At 44.6% G+C, this 17,923-nt stretch overlaps 1 protein-coding gene across 6 annotated transcripts in view; it reads left to right on the top strand.

Moving 5' to 3' along the window:
* Positions 1-16,999, top strand: part of CELSR1 (cadherin EGF LAG seven-pass G-type receptor 1) — a 131,681-nt gene extending 114,682 nt beyond the window's left edge. For 2 of the 6 annotated variants that reach the window (XM_015851777.2, XM_015851783.2), the window contains exons 25-35: positions 307-481; positions 4,554-4,666; positions 5,340-5,419; positions 6,753-6,879; positions 9,255-9,380; positions 10,119-10,255; positions 10,765-10,868; positions 11,655-11,822; positions 12,766-13,008; positions 13,306-13,570; positions 14,995-16,999. In XM_015851777.2, the coding sequence (XP_015707263.1) occupies positions 307-481; positions 4,554-4,666; positions 5,340-5,419; positions 6,753-6,879; positions 9,255-9,380; positions 10,119-10,255; positions 10,765-10,868; positions 11,655-11,822; positions 12,766-13,008; positions 13,306-13,570; positions 14,995-15,019 (1,563 nt within the window). In that variant the 3' untranslated portion in view covers positions 15,020-16,999. The remainder of the gene's footprint in view (positions 1-306; positions 482-4,553; positions 4,667-5,339; positions 5,420-6,752; positions 6,880-9,254; positions 9,381-10,118; positions 10,256-10,764; positions 10,869-11,654; positions 11,823-12,765; positions 13,009-13,305; positions 13,571-14,994) is intronic. The other 4 variants (XM_015851818.2, XM_015851809.2, XM_015851789.2 and 1 more) reach the window with 4 other exon arrangements.
* The last annotated feature ends 924 nt before the right edge of the window (positions 17,000-17,923 follow it).

Raw genomic sequence — 17,923 nt, 5'->3', positions numbered from 1 at the left:
GAAACAAAAAAGCCCCACTTACATAGAGGGAGGAAAGGCCTTTTATTTGGTGAGACATTTTTTCAATAGCGCTTGACACTGGAATAGAGCTGATACAGTAAGTGAATCCAGAAAGCTGGTGCTCATAATATAAAATCCTCAGTAAAGTTGATATTAGGAATATTCACTCTTCCTGTACTGAAACCTCTTTGAAGACACCAAGTCTTCCTATCACACTTCTCTCTAGCTGCACTGGGAGGCCTGTGACTCACCAGGCTGCATATTTCAGAAAAGCAGCTCTAATTTCTTTGCCCTTTCCCTTTGCAGTTTGTGTGTACAGTGATTGCCATCCTCCTGCACTACTTCTACATGAGTACCTTTGCGTGGATGTTCGTGGAGCAGCTCCACATCTACCGGATGCTGACTGAAGTGAGGAACATCAACTTTGGGCACATGCGGTTCTACTACGTCGTTGGCTGGGGCATTCCTGCCATTATCACAGGTACCCTCAACCACTCCAAAGAACCTTTGTTTACTTTCCTTGCAAAAAGTGTGCACTGTTATCCTTCACTGTGTATCTTTCACTGGGTGTTCCCACTGCAGTGCCCCTGACCAGCAGTAAATGCTTTCCGAAGGGGATTTCAGCAGCTCTATTTTACTTGGCTTGAAAATGAGCTGGGAATACTCAGAACAGCCTTTTACATCATTTCAGATAGAAAAGCAATAACTTCCAGTTGAGGAAAAGTAATGAAAAGCTGGAGGCAGTGATCTTTTAAACTGTTCCAGGCTGTTCTGCAGGAGCCCATCTATCTCCGCCCTCACCGTTCCTATTTTTGCAGTCAGACATTTCCAGTGCTACCCTTAGCACATGGTGCTGCCTTAATGCAGGCAGACAGCTCCTTGGGAAGCGCTTCGCACAACAGTTGGAGAGGGGTTTTTTGCTTCAGATATTTCAGCGTGTATCTGTTGCCATATGGGAAATCAGATCTTTGGCAGACAGTAAACTTTTACTCATTGATTTTATGGGTAACAGCATCCTGTCAGCAATGACAGAAATTTACATATCTCTGCAATCAAATAAATGACTATCAATCATGTACGCTTGGAAAAATAATTGTGGAACAAGTTAGACTTCTGAAAATATATGTTGTTTTTTTTGTGTGTGTATGTGTGACTTAAAGGAGAGTCTTATACTATTCTTATACTATTAATAATATATTTAAAGAAACTTAGCATAGGGAGGAAGAGTGTCCTATCTGGAGACACGGTAAGTTTTTCTACGTCAGAAAGATGGGCATAAGTATTTTCCACTTCTGTCAGTTTATCCAGGTTGCAGTGGAAGGTCCAGAGGGCTCTACCACATGTCCCCAGCACTTCAAATAGAAAACATCTTTGGTTTCTGTAGCATTTCAGACCTGTGCAGCTGTTACCAGCACCACTGCAGTGTACACAGAAATATTCAGTGCCATCAGATAGTGGGAAGTGTCATTTCTGGTAGAAGAGAAGTATTATCACCTGATGGAAGGGAACACTTTGTGTTTCAGAGCACGTAGCTCCTCAGTAGTATTTCATCTGAAGGATTTTCCATCTCTTGTTTGGTTTCTCATGAATTTTAGTGACTTGAGAGTGTCTCAGCAGCAGTATGATATTATCTGTACATTAGAAGTGCACCGCTTTTTCCTTCCTCTGATTAGAAATTGTTCCTTGTAACATGGAACGATTTTTCAGTATTAAAACTATATATATAATGAAATATGGCTCCAAGGTGTCTCTTGTACTATAAATTCTGTACCCACTGATTTACAGTTAACTTAAACAAGGAAGTCAGATCCTTTTTACTGAAGGAGTCAGAGGATTTTGTGTAATTAATAGTGAATCAAGAAAGCTGAGCCACGGGTTTAACCTTCCAGGCACAGAAATCATCTGAATAGAAAACTGGTTTCCTTATAAATAGTGCCGTTGGGATTTCTTGCCCTTGGATTAGCTTTGTTACTGTACGTATTTCAGATAAGTTTCTGTAACAGATTTTAAAGTTTATTATCTAGAGAAGGTTCCAACTTCTTAACATGCATTTTGAACACCATTTCTTTTACATTCCTTGATGGGAGAAGGATTGTGTATGTTGTTCAGTAGTGGAAAAGTTGAGATGTGGGAAAGAACTCTAGTCTTGGTCATCAGAAGGACATTTGCAGATATCCTGAAAAAAACGAACCTACAGCAGCAGTCGATTTAACCTGTTATTCTTTTTTTCTTCTTCATATTTTTTATGCTCAAAATCACATTTGCTTTGAACTGGGACATATTCTTCCTAAGGGATCTGTGATGGGACCAGGCTATGTGGGAAACCTGAACCTTAGGGTGAAAAATGTCTTAACAATATGTTTACATAAGGTCCAGTGGTGAAGAACCACATTTAATCGCTCCATACAAAAGCAAATTGCTGTGAATAAATGTAGGATTGAGGGTGGGAGGAGGCTTACGGCCATCAAAAGGGTAAGGATGTGGAATATTCCTCTGTGGGGAACAATAGTGGAATTTGCTTAAAGCAAATTAAATTCACTTTAAGCTGGCTCATTTTAAGGTGTAGTTTGATCCATCTAGGAAAGGGGTTTTATGACTTCCTTGCCTCGGGAATAACATTCTGGATTTGGCATCCAACAAGACCCCTCTTTGTGGTAACATGCTAACTGACTGGCGTACGCTTGCAATAACTGCTTGCCATCAAGAGCTCATGTTAAAACAGGTTCTTACATCATCCTTAAATCCTTAAACCAGATCATAGTATTTGCCAGATCACTAAATTTGCTGTGGATCCTTAGCAAGGCAGTGAGTCAGGACAGAAGTAAGGCTGGTGTGCACTCACTGCAGGGCCTGCAGGAACTCATAAGGGTCAAAGCATGCTTCATGTTGTGCTCCTGGCATGGTGGTGGGATGGGTGCTGGGCCTTCCAGTTGTGAGCATCAGGGAGCTGTGGTACAGCCCGCACACTCAGAGCATGTAATTGGTGTGCCAAAATGGTCTTTATGTTAAACTGCATTGGCTTAGTTCTGCCTTTGGATGAAGTGTTATTTCGCATATTGTTGACAGTAAAATTTGAGCCGCTTACCTGAAGACTGTAGTGTTTAATGGGGGACTTCAGGGTAGGATTTTGGGAGTGAAAAAATACTGCAGTCTGCCAGTTACTCATAGAGCCAGATGTTTGGTCAAACTGTAGCTTAAGTCACATTAATGGGGAAATCTAGTCCTGGGAAACAGCCTGTGTCTATAGAATTACATCTGTATAAAATACTTTATGGTCCCTTAATCATTTATGGCTTGTTCTTTCTGGATGGCAACTGCTGAAGGCAGCGGTGGAAGAGCCAATGGGAACAGAGAGAGAGAGAGACCAGTCCTATCTCATTCCACACTTCAGAGAAAGCAGATCCAATACCCACCGCTTTGCTAAATAGCCAGTTTAGTTTTCACAAGACCATAGGCCTGTACCAGATGTGAACGCTGGCCGCGTGCCATTTTTCATGCAGTAAGTGTAAAACACAGCTCTCCCTTCTTTTAGTCTTTTAGTCAAAGCACACAGACTTTAGCTCAGAATGGTGGTTATTAATAGGCACAAATCCTCGCTGCACAGAGCGGCATTGCCCTGAGCGTTGGACGCCTGCTCAAGGCAGGTCATCTGCTCAGCGCAATAGGTGCCCCTGGTGCCCACACAACATGCTGCAGCCATTTACCATATGGCATTGGCTCAGGGCCTTGTAGGGATCAATTTCTGCCTCTTGTAGAAGGGAGAACTCCACAATATTTTGCAGGCCAAAGGCAGAAATCTCAATTGCTGCTATATGGGCAAGGTGTAGGGCACAGAATTGGGTAGCACTGTAAGTCGGTAGGTAGAAGTTGGACTCTGAGGTTCTCTCAGAAGTTTCCAGGCTTTGAAAAATAAAACAATAAAAGGCGTGTTCTTAACTCAGCTGCCCTGGGGCATCAGCAAACTCCATTTCAAGCAGTGCTGAAAGCAATGCAAGGTAGGCACTTAGCTGGGTTTGCAGCTCAAAATGAATCTCAGCCTCTGCTCCTGAGCTCAAGCAGTTAAATCCCGTGAGTTCCTTTGTCTCCAGTGTTATTTTAGTGACAGTAAGCTCGCAGCAGCTAAGAATGCACTTTTTTGTAGTAGAGACATCTCCTTAGTTATGATTCATGTCATTCTGCGCTGTAGGCTTATTGAAATTCCTCAGCATGTCACTCACCCTGAAGGTTTCAGCGCTCTGTGTGAATACGGCCATAAAACTGCTGGAACAGAATTAAGTTGGGACTTACGTTTAAGGTAGATTTACGCAGCTGAACTTCATTCTGGTAGGCAAATCTCACTGTGTCATTTGATATGGGATAGCCAGCGTAAGGGTTTTGATTTACAGAAGTTTTATGTTAATATTTATCTAGGTTTTTATTTCCCAGATTATCCTATTGAAAACAGCTTGCCATTATAATTTTATTTGCTAGGCAGTGATTTGACAATGTTATTGCTGTGCCTGGTTATATATCAGCACCTTTCTGATGACCTATCTCTCCCTTTCGTGACTCAGGGCTTGCTGTCGGTCTGGATCCACAAGGCTACGGGAACCCTGATTTCTGCTGGTTGTCTGTGCATGACACCCTTATCTGGAGCTTTGCCGGGCCCATTGTAATTGTTGTAGTGGTAAGTATGATGCAGCTGACATCCTGAGCTGCCTCTTCCTTTCTGCTTCCTATTATGTTTTGTCAACCAATAGTCACAGTCTGAAACACCAGTATTCCTTATCTTAGAGACCAGTACACTCAAGCTCACATCTTCTGCTTGAAGAGAACATGTGAGCTAAGCTTCTGGAAATCCAAGGGCTGATAGTACAAAGATTGTTTGTGGACAGTCCAGCCCTGTGGCTAGAAAGATGCTTGTTTTTTTCTCACTTGCTTTGCTCCATGTTTGAAGGATTGGTTGGGCAGCTTGTAAAACAAGTCAGTGAACTGAGCTGCAACTAGTTGCTTCACCTAGAATTCCTAAAGAAACATTAAATAATTCAAATGTTAGGAACTGTAAAGAATTGGAGTTTTTTCTCCCTCAAAGCTTCTCTCAGGAAGTGATCACCAGAAGGACCCCTTTGCACAGGACAGTCATGCTGTGCTTCACTCAGATAGAATCCTAGAACAGTCTTGGCTGAAGTTGGCTTGAAACAAGATGAATTTTAGAACTTGAAGAGAAATGTGAATTAAAGGGACAATGTTCTTGGCACTCCAAACCACCTTAGGATAAAAATTTCATTGTCACTGAAAACAGAACTCTTAAACCATATTTGAAAGCAGAACTCATGCTGTTATTTCAATTTCCCTTTCAGATAAACACTGTCATCTTTATACTAGCAATGAAAGCATCGTGCAGACGAAGACAACGTTCATTTGAAAAAACTGGAGTCATGTAAGTTTGGATTCAAAAAGCTGTAGAAGTTCTGGCCAGGAATAACAAAGGGATAAACTACCTAAAGGTCAGAGTTGGAAATAAGTAGGGTATTTGGTGAAATAGCCAGTCTGCAGTGGTAGAAGAGTTTGGAATCTCTTTACCAGCACCTACTTCTGGGGTTCCCTTGGCAACTCTGTAAAAACCTCTGCCATGTTGCTGTGCACCACTGACATCTGTAGGCAGGAGAAGAGAGGGAAGAGTGAAAAGATTGGTTTCCATATGGTGTCATCATAGTCCTGCCATGATTCTTTCCTCGTGCTACCTGCTAACACTTCACCTCACCCTTGGCATTTCCAGGTGGGCATAATTGAGTCTCCTCATGCTCACCCACGGTTCAGAAATATTTCCCTGATGCATACCAGGATGATCGGTCATGTCAGGCAGGGACCCACTGTGGTTCCTGTGCTGAGGACTGGCCTCCACCCCCATCCCATTCCCCGTGGGATGAGCAGAAAGCCCACAAGCTGAAACCTGCCGCCTTTCCAAGCTGTTGCAGCAGCACGTTCCTATTAAGTCTTATTTTGCCCAAAGCTTAGAATTTGCCTGTGAACTACAATGTGATTAGCTGGTGTCAAGACAGCCCCAGCCCCTTTTTACAAACTGGTAGCTGTATAAGATTTCAAAAGGCTTTCTATAGCTACTTACTCAGCATTAGATCTCAGTTTTGGGGTTTTTTAAAAGTTTTTTTTTTCTTAAATCTCCCTAAACAAATGGGGTATAATTGCTACTTAATGTCAGCTGTTTTGCTAAGAATATGAAACTTTGCCACTAGAATTGTCACCAACTTCTGAAAGTGTCTGTATAAATAGTGTTTTTAAGCAAACATACACTCCCCTGACTGCTCTCAATCCAAAGCCTTGGGCTGTAACGTTGGGAAAGAATGTGAAAGTGAACTCAACAAACAGAAATGAGACGGACCTGGCCATTTACCGCCCAAATCTCTGCCTCAGAGTCAACAAGACTGAACAGTAGGGCTTGGCGAACAGCTATGTTTGTTGGAAGATCACCCTAGAAACAGACTTGAAAAGAAATTGCCTATTTTCTTTTTTCTTTTTTTTTTTTACCTGAATATTCTAAGTCATTAGATAGCACAGGGAGAGGGTTGGGAATTGGAAGCTGGTGAGCGCTGCCTCAAGGGCCTTCTAGTTGCTGAATCATGGGCATTTACTCCTCACCAGGTCTGTGTGGGCTCTCAAGAAGGATAAGACATTTTTTCTCACCTGTTTTGAGAAGCTGGGCTTTCCTCCTATCTCCTCCGTGTTGCAAATGCTTTTGTGTGCTTACTTCACAGCTCGGTGCTGCGGACGGCATTCCTGCTCCTTCTGCTCATCAGTGCCACGTGGCTCCTGGGGCTGATGGCAGTGAACAGTGATGTCATGACATTTCACTATCTCTTTGCCATTTTCAGCTGCTTGCAGGTATGTTAGCATTTTGCCACTGAAAGACCTCAGTGAATGCACTGCTATACCCCAAAAATAGGTAAATGTTGGCTAACTTTGTAACTGAGGTGTTAAGTACAATTTTTATATTGTTTTCTCAAAGGGAAGGCTCTGTTCACCAAAACCATAGCTTCTAGTAATTGTATCTATCACTTTCAGTCATCCTAAGATAAGTGCTCTCAGAAAATGACAGATAAATAACAGTAGGTAATTATACCTAGATCTTTCCAGAGGCAAAATCTTTGTTGCTGTCTTCTTCAAGCTCATTGTTAACAGTCATTTTATTGCTTTCACAGTGTAAGTTACCATTTAAGAAAAATAGTCAAATGGTGATTCCTAAATATGACTCACTGCAGTAGGGATCTACTGGATCACCTGTTTGATCTGCTCTGTTATTGATTAAAGATGTAGAATAATGTGGTTTGTAGGAGATCTGGCAAGAAAGTAATCATGAAGTCATGCTAATCATAACTTGACTGTAACCAAGGATAGCAGTAACTGTTATGGCAAGTGCCTACAGTATTAAAACAGCCACTGTGGGAGGCCACTGCTGTGAGTTACAGCACAAGGGCCACAGATTTTAATGAAAGTGAAAAAAGTCTGGTGGGTCTCCCGCAGAGATGCCTGTCCAGGCCTTGCGAGCACATCAGATAGACCAGCCTGGAACAAGGATATTCTGCCACTGCAACTTGATGTGCTCTGAAATAAATACTCCCACTTGGGCTGTAAAACCAGGCATCTACAAGGCTAGAATGAAATAAAATTAAATATAAACTTGATGAGAAGGGAGGAAAGCCAGTGGCTGGAATTCTCCAAACTTGCCTGGAGAGCCACAGCGGTATGTGGCGTTTCACGTCATTGCCTTCTTTGAACTTGTATTCTTTAGAGAGACATTTATGTGAGTTTTATTAATGAATAATCCCAAAGTGCTAATGCCAACTAAGATTGCATTTGATTGAATGTTTAGAAAGGGAGCCTGAAGTTTAAAGTTACTCTAAGTCAATTGCTTTGGCTGCAATCTTGAAATGCAGGCATCTTGTAATGTTGGTACAGCTGCAACTTCATGAGCGATTGGCTTCTATATACTATATCTCCAACCAAAATGGATAACAGTTTGGCAGCTGCATGAATTCCCTCAAAGCAAATATATCTGAGAGCATACACGTGCATGCTCCCTACCCCCCAAGAAATGAAGTAGTGTGTTCCTGGCAGGCCAAAGGCTGCCCAGCCCTGGGGATTTCGGTGCCTTTCCCTTCCAGAGGGAAGACCGTAAGGGACAAAAGCTCATGCCTTACAAGGCTTTCTAAAGTTCTCTTAGCAGCAATATTAAGGACACCTACCACAGAAGTTCGTCATTTCCAGAGATTATTACTAAAGGCCATGATATCATAGAATCATAGAATCACAAGGTTGGAAAGGACCTACAAGATCATCTAGTCCAACCATCCTCCCATTACCGTAGCTACAGCAAACCACTAAATCATATCTCATAGCTCCTCATCCAGATGCCTCTTGAACACTGCCAGGGACTCCACCACCTCCCTGGGTAGCTATTTCAGCACCTGACCACCCTCTGAGAGAAAAAATTCCTTCTTATGTCCAGTCTAAACTTCATCTGATACAACTTGGGGCCATTTCCTCAGGTCCTGTTTGTTGCCTGGGAGAAGAGGCCAAGCCCCTCCTCCTCACAGCCTCCTTTCAGGAAGTTGTAGAGTGCAATGAGGTCTCCCCTGAGCCTCCTCCAGATTAAACAATCCCAGCTCCCTCAGCCGTTCCTCATAAGGCTTGTGCTCCAGACCCCTCACCAGTTTCATTGCCCTTCTCAGGACACATTCCAGGGCCTCGATGCCTTTCTTGTAGTGAGGAGCCCAAAACTGAACACAGTACTCAAGATGAGGCCTCACCAGAGCCGAGTACAGGAAACATATTGCTGTGCTGCTAGTGATTTTGTCTCATAATCAGTGTAAAAGCTCTAAAAACTTAGTGCAGCTACAACCATGAAACTTCCTGAAATGTTTTCCAGTGGCACTGATGTCCCCATTGGATATATTGAAAACTGTGAGGCAGAGTGACAACTACTATGAGCTCTTCTCTATAGATCCTGTAGGAACACATTGTTTTGTATATTTTCCAAGGCCACTTACACACATTTAAGTTTGGAAGCAAATTACGAAGGGATTAGTCAATGCCATTTCAGTCAAAGACAGGAAGTATTTATTGCTGTTGAAATCATAGAATGGAACTGGAATTTGTATGTTGTTTTAGAAATGCTGTTCTCTAATACTTGTTTGTGTTTGCAATTTGGTAGTAATGAATCATTTAGATTTCATTTTCTTCTCTCTAAAATGATCCAGGGGCTGTTCATTTTCTTCTTCCACTGCGTATTTAACAAAGAAGTCAGGAAGCACTTGAAGAACACTTTAACTGGAAAGAAACCTCTTCCAGATGATTCCACTGCAACAAGAGCTACATTATTAACTGTAAGGAAAAAGATGGGGAAAAAAAACATCTTCTGGCTGGTAGAAGTTACATAAAATGCACTTTTAACAGGTAGCATGTGTAACATGGACATCCAATAGGAATTCATTGTTTTTGATTCCTGCAGAGTTCAGGAAAAGCAAGCACAGAAGTTGTATGTGAGGTATTCTGAACCACTTTGGTACTTGTGTTATTCTGGTTATAGTTGTGTTGATTTGTGTAACAAGCAGTATGAAACTTGTAAGTAGTTTCCGATTACTCCTCCATATATGTTGCAATCCAGGTGACATCTACACTAGTAAGCTTAACAGGATCAGATTGTGATCTTGAGCCCTAAGTCCATAAGTTTGAACTGTGGAAGTACCCTCTAACATGTTGCAATCAGTGCCAGCTTGCGGCTAGTCTCCCAGGCAAAGTGTAGGAATGGCTGGGAAAGGTAGAGGATGGCATGCTTAGATTTTATTACCAGGTGGGAAATTGAAGAAGAGGTTTTAAGGCTCAAAACTGCAAAGGTTTTCAATCAGTTGGTGAATGGAAATGAGGCACCAACACTCTTCTGATGAGCTGGGTCTGAGAGCCTCATGCCCGCCAGTTCTGAATATTCAAAGTGCTCTCTCTCCCAGTCTGTGTCCCTGCAGAATGGAAAGATCTGTCTAGAACACCAGAAATCTACTGTGTTACGTTCAAAACAATGCCTCTTATCATTCACTGTTGCTTTGTGTCTTTTTTTTCCCCTCCAGCGATCTCTGAACTGTAACAACACATACATAGAAGAGCCAAATATGTATCGCACAACCATTGGGGAATCCACTGTCTCCCTAGAGAGCACCGTCAGGTCAGCCAAGAGCCACAATAGCTACCTTGCTTATATCCTCAGGTAATCCGGTGGCAGGTGCATGGCTTTCAGGTGCTTGCCTTTCCTTTTTCATTACTCTTGTGGAAAACAAAAAGCAAAAGAGAAATGTTTGGGTTCGAATGTTACTTGCTCTGTGTCTTAACAGTTATGTTTCATGTGACTGTCCTTTTGTGCATTTTCTTTTGCATGCATCTTAGCAACGGTAACTTCCAGCAGTGCAGTGGTTAACATAGCTGCTGTGTTAACTATTTTGGCTGTGCTGCTTGCCAGTTAAAATACAGATGTGTTTCAATGAGCAGGATTTAGATTATTAACATCAGGCTTTTTCAGAGTGCGATTCATGTCTCTGAGGCTGGCATTACCTGTGTCTTGCTATATAAGTGCCTACATTGGCAATCAAATAAGCAAGGGCTGACTAGCATGCGCTGCAGCTGGCTGTATTTGACCACAAGGATCTCATCTGCATGTCTGCCTTGTTGTAAGAACAGTGAAATGACCAAGAAAGGTGTCCCCTGTTTTTATCCTCTAAGGGATGATGCTGCTCATAAGCTCAGTGGATCCTCAAGTCAAGCAAGGGCTGGTCAGACAGAAGCAGATTCCTCCATTTTTCACAGGAATCCATCTAAATCCAATGGTAAGAATTACTTTTAAGTGCTTTGACCCATTTGTGAACCTTTCCCTTCTCAGCAATTTTTTCAAAGCCTCCTGTAATAGGAGGAGCAGTTACTCTGCATCTCATTCTCATTATGCTGTTGGCACGAGGAGATATGCAGTGGTTGCCTTACTAGGGAATTCTGGAATGGAAATATGTATCTGCTTCTTGTGATGGCTCAGTTTTAATCTGACAGCTGTCACAGCTGTTGACAGTTTCTGGCGTCCCTTTTCTTTCTCACAAATTATGTACTGCTGCTCTAGACTTTTAATTGGACATCTTTTAATGTGTGAGACCTTGAGGCAGTATCCTTTTTTATGACTGTGCATTTCATACAAGAAAATGAGAAGTGTCTCTTGTTTGATTTCCTTTCATTTTGGGTCTTGCTGTTAAATTTTATTGCCTTGTAGCAGTTTTTAAGAGTACATCTGCAGACTTTTTTATATTTCTAAGTACCTGGGCTTGCCAGTTGTTGTGTTGATTGAGATCCCGTGTAGTTACTGTTCTGAGTATTGAATTGTGCAAAAAGCATCTACATTCTGTTCTGCAGCTCCCATTAGCTGAACAGAGCACTTGTGCTTCCCATAGAGACTTAGGCAGATGCTGCAGTCCTTCTGAGTTAATCTTGAGAGCACTTGTGGGTGTAAGTGCACATCCCTGGCACATCCTGAGCCAGACACCTTTTCTTTTTCTTTATGCATTGCAGACAGACGTGTCCAGCTCCTGATCACCCTCTCATTGCTGTATTTCTCCTGTCTGTATTTGCAGAGCATGACTCAGACTCAGACAGCGAATTGTCCCTTGATGAGCACAGCAGCTCTTATGCCTCCTCCCATTCATCAGACAGTGAAGAAGATGGGCTTGAGCCAGAGAAAAAGTGGAACGCATCCACTGCCAAGAACAATGAGCGTGGCCCTCTCCACAGCACACCCAAAGGTACTCCTGATGCAAGGGGAGAGCAGAGGTTTTATTTTCTTCAAAATAGCTTTAAAGTAGATGTAACAAATTTACCAGGGTAGTACATATTTGAGATGGCATTCCTAGTGCCGTGTTTTGCTACTGCAGATTGATCCTTGTCTCCAGCTTAGAGGCCTTTCTTCCTTTCAAGAGTTTGTTCACAGGGGAAAATGAGCGCAAGTTAAAAGATGCTGGAGCAAATCTGCAACTTCACCATGCTCGAGCAGACAGCAGTCAACATGTTTTGCAGGCAGGTCCCAGCAGCACTTGGAAATGGTGCTACACAGCCAGCAAAATGCAAAAGGAGAGGAAGAGGAGGAGGGAGCTGTTTATTTTGTAGGCATAAGGAAGAAGTACTTACTCTCTTTGTGCAGCACAGGCATCTGGATATAGCAGGGCCATGGGAGGCCATGGACCCAAAGTGCTGGAAATCATTGGCCACCAACATCAATAATGTGTGGCAAGGTATGGGCATTCCCAAGCACAGTTCATGTCATAAAGATAGGTTAGCTTAGACAAATAGGTAAAGCAGTTTCAAACCTGTGGTGCTTCGCACAGACTCTGCAAGAGGTACCTCACTGCCCTCATCCCTCAGAAACCACCGTCCCTGAGAAGCGTGGGGGATTTCCATCACTGGAGAGATGAGGGTTAGGTTTATCTCACACCTCTCTGTGGAGCCACAGCCTTGCTCTAGGCAGAGTTGGGTGCCCTGCCATCCCACCTGAGGTATTTTGAGGGCTTTGTTGCACCCCAAGAACAGTGCAGTCCAAAGAGGATCATCTGAAGCACTCAAGTTCGACTGTCTGATTTGGCAGTTCGGCACACATCTCCTCCTCAGCTGCTGGAGATGACACTGGCTGGGCAGCAGTTGGGAAAACCTTTCCAGCAGTGGTTTTCGAGCTAGTGTTTTTTTGCATTGCAGTTGATACTCTTCCCAATCATGTGAAACCCTATTGGCCCACAGAGTGCATAACGGCCAGTGACAGCGAGGACCCCGGTGGGAAACAAAAACTCAAAGTTGAGACCAAGGTCAACGTTGAGCTTCACAGGGAAAACCAGGTGAACCACAGCAATGAAGCACCGCAGGACAAAGAGAATGATGGGCAGCAGAAGGAGAACAGACCTCTGGCCCACCAGAACAACCAGCAACCGGAGCAGAGGAAAGGTAGTGCAGCCAGTCCAGCTCTGCAGGCAGGCTGTGAGACTGGGGTGGTAATGAGCATCAGTTTGGGAGGGGACTGGGATCGTTAAGAGAGCACTTTCCTGATGGCTTCAGCCTGTATTACCGGGGGGAAGCTTGAAGGTAGTAGGTTGGTGAATTCTGATCTCTTGGTTCTGAAATAAAGTGACAAACCAGAATTCTTAAGAAATACAAAGAGCCATTTCTCAGATGTGTTCAGTTCGATAAATGAATTTACTGATGTGTTTCAAGATCCTGATTATTCCCTCTCTTTGATGACAGGCATCTTAAAAAATAAAGTCACCTACCCTCCCCCACTGATTGACAAGAATATAAAGAACCGGCTGCGTGAAAAGCTGTCAGATTACAATCAGACCACGATCTCATCCAGGACTACTTCCCTGGGGACTAACGATGGGGTCCGCTCACCTTCAGACTCAGGGGTGACAGTAAAAAATGCTCGGAGGGAGCAGTCTCGAGACCAGCTCAATGGCATGGCCATGAACGTCCATGTGGGAACAGGACATGCTGAGACATCAGACTCAGAGTAAGTGCCATGTGGGGATGCCCTGGCAGACCTCCACAAGCCTCTCACCTCTGCACACCTTGGACCATGGGAGCATGTTTTTTCCCCTCTCTTTTTCACCAATCCTCATGTTTTGTAGCAAGGAGGATGTTTGAGACCTTTCAGGACATGTCACAGGGTGCAGTTAGTTATAATGTGGCCAGTATCAGGCACCTAAAGAGCAGGATTAGAGCAGGGCAATACATGGAGCAGCATTTCTTGATGCATGTCCAGCAGGAGGTGTCCTGGGTGGCCAGGAGGTGGTGTGGCAGTGGGCAGGTGGGGGCAAAACCCAAAGGAGCAGAACTCCATTGAAACCCAGCATTGTTTGGGGTGATGCTGAGGTAGAATGGGATGGGAGTCCGGCCAAGCAGGAGGAGCATGTTACCTGGGCTGGAGGGCTAACAGCTGCAGGGAGAAGTTCTGTGTCGAGCTGCTGACCCTAAGTTACCAGGTGTGTGATTCCCACCCACCGTACAGTGTGTGTATTTGCCATTCTAAACAAAATCAAACATTAACAAAAGGCTGAGCAAGCTTTCAGCCACTGGGTATTCTCAGAAACCTCATTACTCATCGCAGTTTTCACATTGAAAATAAGAACAGCCTTGAGTAAAGTCTATGTAAACATTTTGCACACATCATCTTCCTTTTACTAACACAAATAATATTCTTACTCCTGCTTCAAACCCAGAGACAGTTCTTCACCCATCTTTAACCCACCACGCTTTAGACTCAAGGGTGCGCAGACCATTCCCAGCTCACTACAGAAGTGTATGTTTGGGCTGTTGGGGACTGGCAGTTGAAATAGATCCTGGTTTGGAATGCATGAATATGCCTGAAATACATTTCTAACAGCCTACAAGGTCTGTGTGTGAGTCTCACATCCTCACCTAAAGGTCAGCCAAACATACACTCTGTAAACGTTCCTCTACAGTGCATCTCAGCCACCAGCTGTACAACTCTTGTGGCCCATTGCACCCGCGGGGGGTGCCCAGGAAGAGCATTCTCTTCTTGGTGATGTGTAGCAGTAGGACGAGGAGCAATGGCCTAACACTTGTGCATAGGAAGTTCCATACTAACACGTGGAAAAGCTTTATGGTAAGGGTGACGGAGCACTGGAACAGGTTGCCCAGAGAGCTTGTGGAAACTCTGTCTCTGGAGATATTCAAGACCAGTTGGGTTGCCTAGCAGTGCAACCTATTGTAGGGAATCTGCTTTAGCATGGGGTGCTTGGACTTGACGATCTCTTGATGTCCCTTTGATTCTGTGATCCCCATGCAACATTCAATTGGCAAGCATCAGTGGAGCATGAGACCTAATGAAAAGATCGGGTCTATTTGGGTGGGGTCATTTGCCTGTGCCTGTTTAACCCTAACCCTGCATGCTCACCTTCTTCCCACTAACAGAGGCAGTAACGAAACTTCAATTTGAACCACCAGGGAGCTGTGATGGCTGCTGCGCGGCTCTGGACTCCTCGCCGTGGGGCTGAGCCTCCAACTTCGCCGGGGTCACTGCGTAGCCAGAGGACGAGGGTGGTGGTGCCCTGGCAGAGCGCCGGTGCTCACAGTGGGAACACAGTGCCGGCTGCACCCACTGCGAGGCTGCTCCGGAGTAACGCTGCCTGCAACGTCAACCCGTGCCAAAATGCATGGAATGGCCGCAGGGCTGCCTGGAAGGGCTGTGTTCCTTCTCACAGTGTGGACAGTGCTGCAGGGGCTGCATAGCTGCTGGGGAGAAGCAAGGGAAAAGAAGCTAAGCCACAGTCCCGCAGCAGGTCAGCCCGCCTGCCTCCAGGCAGGCACCGCCAGGTGGCTCTCATCAACTTCCCTCCGGCCGCAGTGCGACCCATCGGCCTGCTGCGCTCTGCAGAGGAGATGTCCCAACAAGTGTCCTTCAGGTTCTATGCCAGCATCAATGTCCACCCCCATGGGCGTGTTGTCTCCAGAAAAAAGACAACACCCTTTATATATATATACATATATATATAAAGTGTAGATACTTTTATATATTTTGTACGGTGATGCGAAAGAGAAAAGCTCCTTTTGTATATTTTCCATTTATACTGATCTTCTGAATTTGATAACGGGAAATCAATTTGAAGAGTTTAGATATTTTTTATATAAACGTTGCACAGTTTTACTTGAATTCGGCGTTGGGTTAAAGTAACAGGTTTACATGGGAACCAGCCTGCCATGCCATGCAGAGTAACACAGTACAGAGAACTCCTAAACCCCAGCATACAGTCAGCCTTGCTGACAGGTTGTGGAGCACTGTCAGGACGCAGCGTGTTCCTCTGTAACCTCTTCTGCAAGTGACAAGAAATGCTTTGTGCTTTTTCCACTTTTGGGTGTTTTGGCCTCTTCTCTCAGCGCACTGAAACGTTCAGAAACTGCACTTCAGGACTGAAAATACGTCACATCTTAGTCTTAAGGTCTCAACGCCGTCTTTGTATGGCAGAATTCAAGTCAGCATTGCCCTTAGCAGGAATCAGTGGTGTAAGTGAGAGGGGTTGCTCTGACTCTGCTGGTGTGGCTCAGGAATGCAGCAGCACCTCAGGAAGTGGGTCCCCCTCCCAGGTTCTACATGAGGGGTGTTCTGCACTGCATCCATGGCGCTGCTAATTCCTGTCCTCCTGCAGTCAGCACGTTGCTGATCAGAGCAGAAACATGGGGCTGGAAGGACCGCCAGGCTTCACTTCCCAGCTTCTGGTGTGTCCAAAGGCGCGTGGAAGGATTAAGGTTCCATGGTTGGTGGTACAGCCACAGGCTGCTGCCTGCCACCAACGCTCCTGGGGCTCCTCACGTTCCATGCAGCCCTGTGGGAACGCATGAGCTTTCCTTTGCACCAGTGGGAACCAAGGAGAGGTGCAGCAAATCACTATATAGAATGCGGGAATGCGGGGGTGGGGGAAGAGAAATAAAGTACGTGTTGGTCTCAGTTTTGATATATTCCTGTGCATTTTTGAATGCATTTCGCAGGCTTTTGGAAGGGGAGGGAGGGCTCCCTTCCTCTACAATTGACACAATGTGCTGTGTGAAATCCACTGGCTGACAAAAGCCATTTTGAATGTTTTGGTGTCTGACCCTTGGCCGTGCGCTCGGGCACCGCGTGGAGAAGTTTCACATCCGTGTGTGTATATTTTGTCCCGTTGAGATGTAGGTAGTCTTACTTGGATCAGAACTGTTGCAGTCAAGGAGGGTCCGTTGTATTAATGACAAAAAAAAAAAAAAGAAGTAAAATTAAAACCTATTTTTTATGACTTTTGAAAAGCTTTATGGCAGATCAGACACTGGAGGATGTTTGTTGGTGTTTTTTTTTTAACAAATGTATATTTATTAATGTGCAGAACACTGGAATTGCAGCAGAGATGAAAGGAGAATTTACAATAAATTAAAGAGTTTTTTTTTTGGACTTGTGTTCCTCCTCTGGAGTTTATTTTCAGTGGGATGCCTTTGATTCACCAGGAGGCTGAAGCTGCAGATGAAGTCTGGGCATGGAAGCTTCTGTTTTGCTTCACCTCTTGGGCTCAGAGCTCTTCAGAGCCGTATCTATTGTTCCTGCAGGATTCGCATGGAAGAAAGCCCAGGAATTGTGTGTAGAGCCACCCAGGCCCAGCACAGCCTCCTGCCACAGAGGGGTCGGAGGGGACGCTGCCTCCAGCCCCGCGGTGGGGCTGACCCCAGGGCTGCAATCAGAAGGAGCAGTTCTGACTTCCTTGGCTCCGCTCTTGGCTTTCTTGAGCCAACAAGCACTAAGCTGTGCTCGCACTGTACTTCTCAGGCTGTTGTGCAAGCCTTCATTAAATGATCTTGTGAGGCACAGCAGGGACCTGCAAGGCTGTTGGCAGCACTCTGGAAATGAAGTGTTTCCCAATATCACCTGGCCCAATATCATTCTGTAAATGCTGCAAAACTTTAGGCAATGAACTGTCAGGATGCAAGGTGAGGCACTGAGAGCTTCATTGATGTAATGATTTAGGGGCAGAATCAAAGGTGGGGAGCTTCGATTTGCAAACCTCTCTGCCAAAACTTGCACTAAACAAATGCAATCAATGAGCCCGAAGGGATTTTTGTTAATGTTACTGTACCACTGCCTGCCCCGGGTGCCTCTGGGCCCCACAACCCTTCTGCCATACTCCTTCCTGCTGGCACTTAGAAGTTCACTTCTCCTCCCTGTGAGCAGCAATTCGCACTGCTCTCATTTTCCATATCAGCCTGTTGGGTTTGGATCCATTCTCCAGTTTCTCATACTCCTTTGGACGTTACTCCTGTCCGTGAAGATGCCTGGAGTCCTTTGGCAACATCTGCAGGTTTTACAGGCTCCCTTTAATTTCAT

Source organism: Coturnix japonica, chromosome 1, assembly GCF_001577835.2.
Source record: "Coturnix japonica isolate 7356 chromosome 1, Coturnix japonica 2.1, whole genome shotgun sequence".
Classification (NCBI taxonomy): domain Eukaryota; kingdom Metazoa; phylum Chordata; class Aves; order Galliformes; family Phasianidae; genus Coturnix; species Coturnix japonica.
Note: the sequence above shows the minus strand (reverse complement) of the source record. Positions and strands in the feature narration are given on the sequence as shown.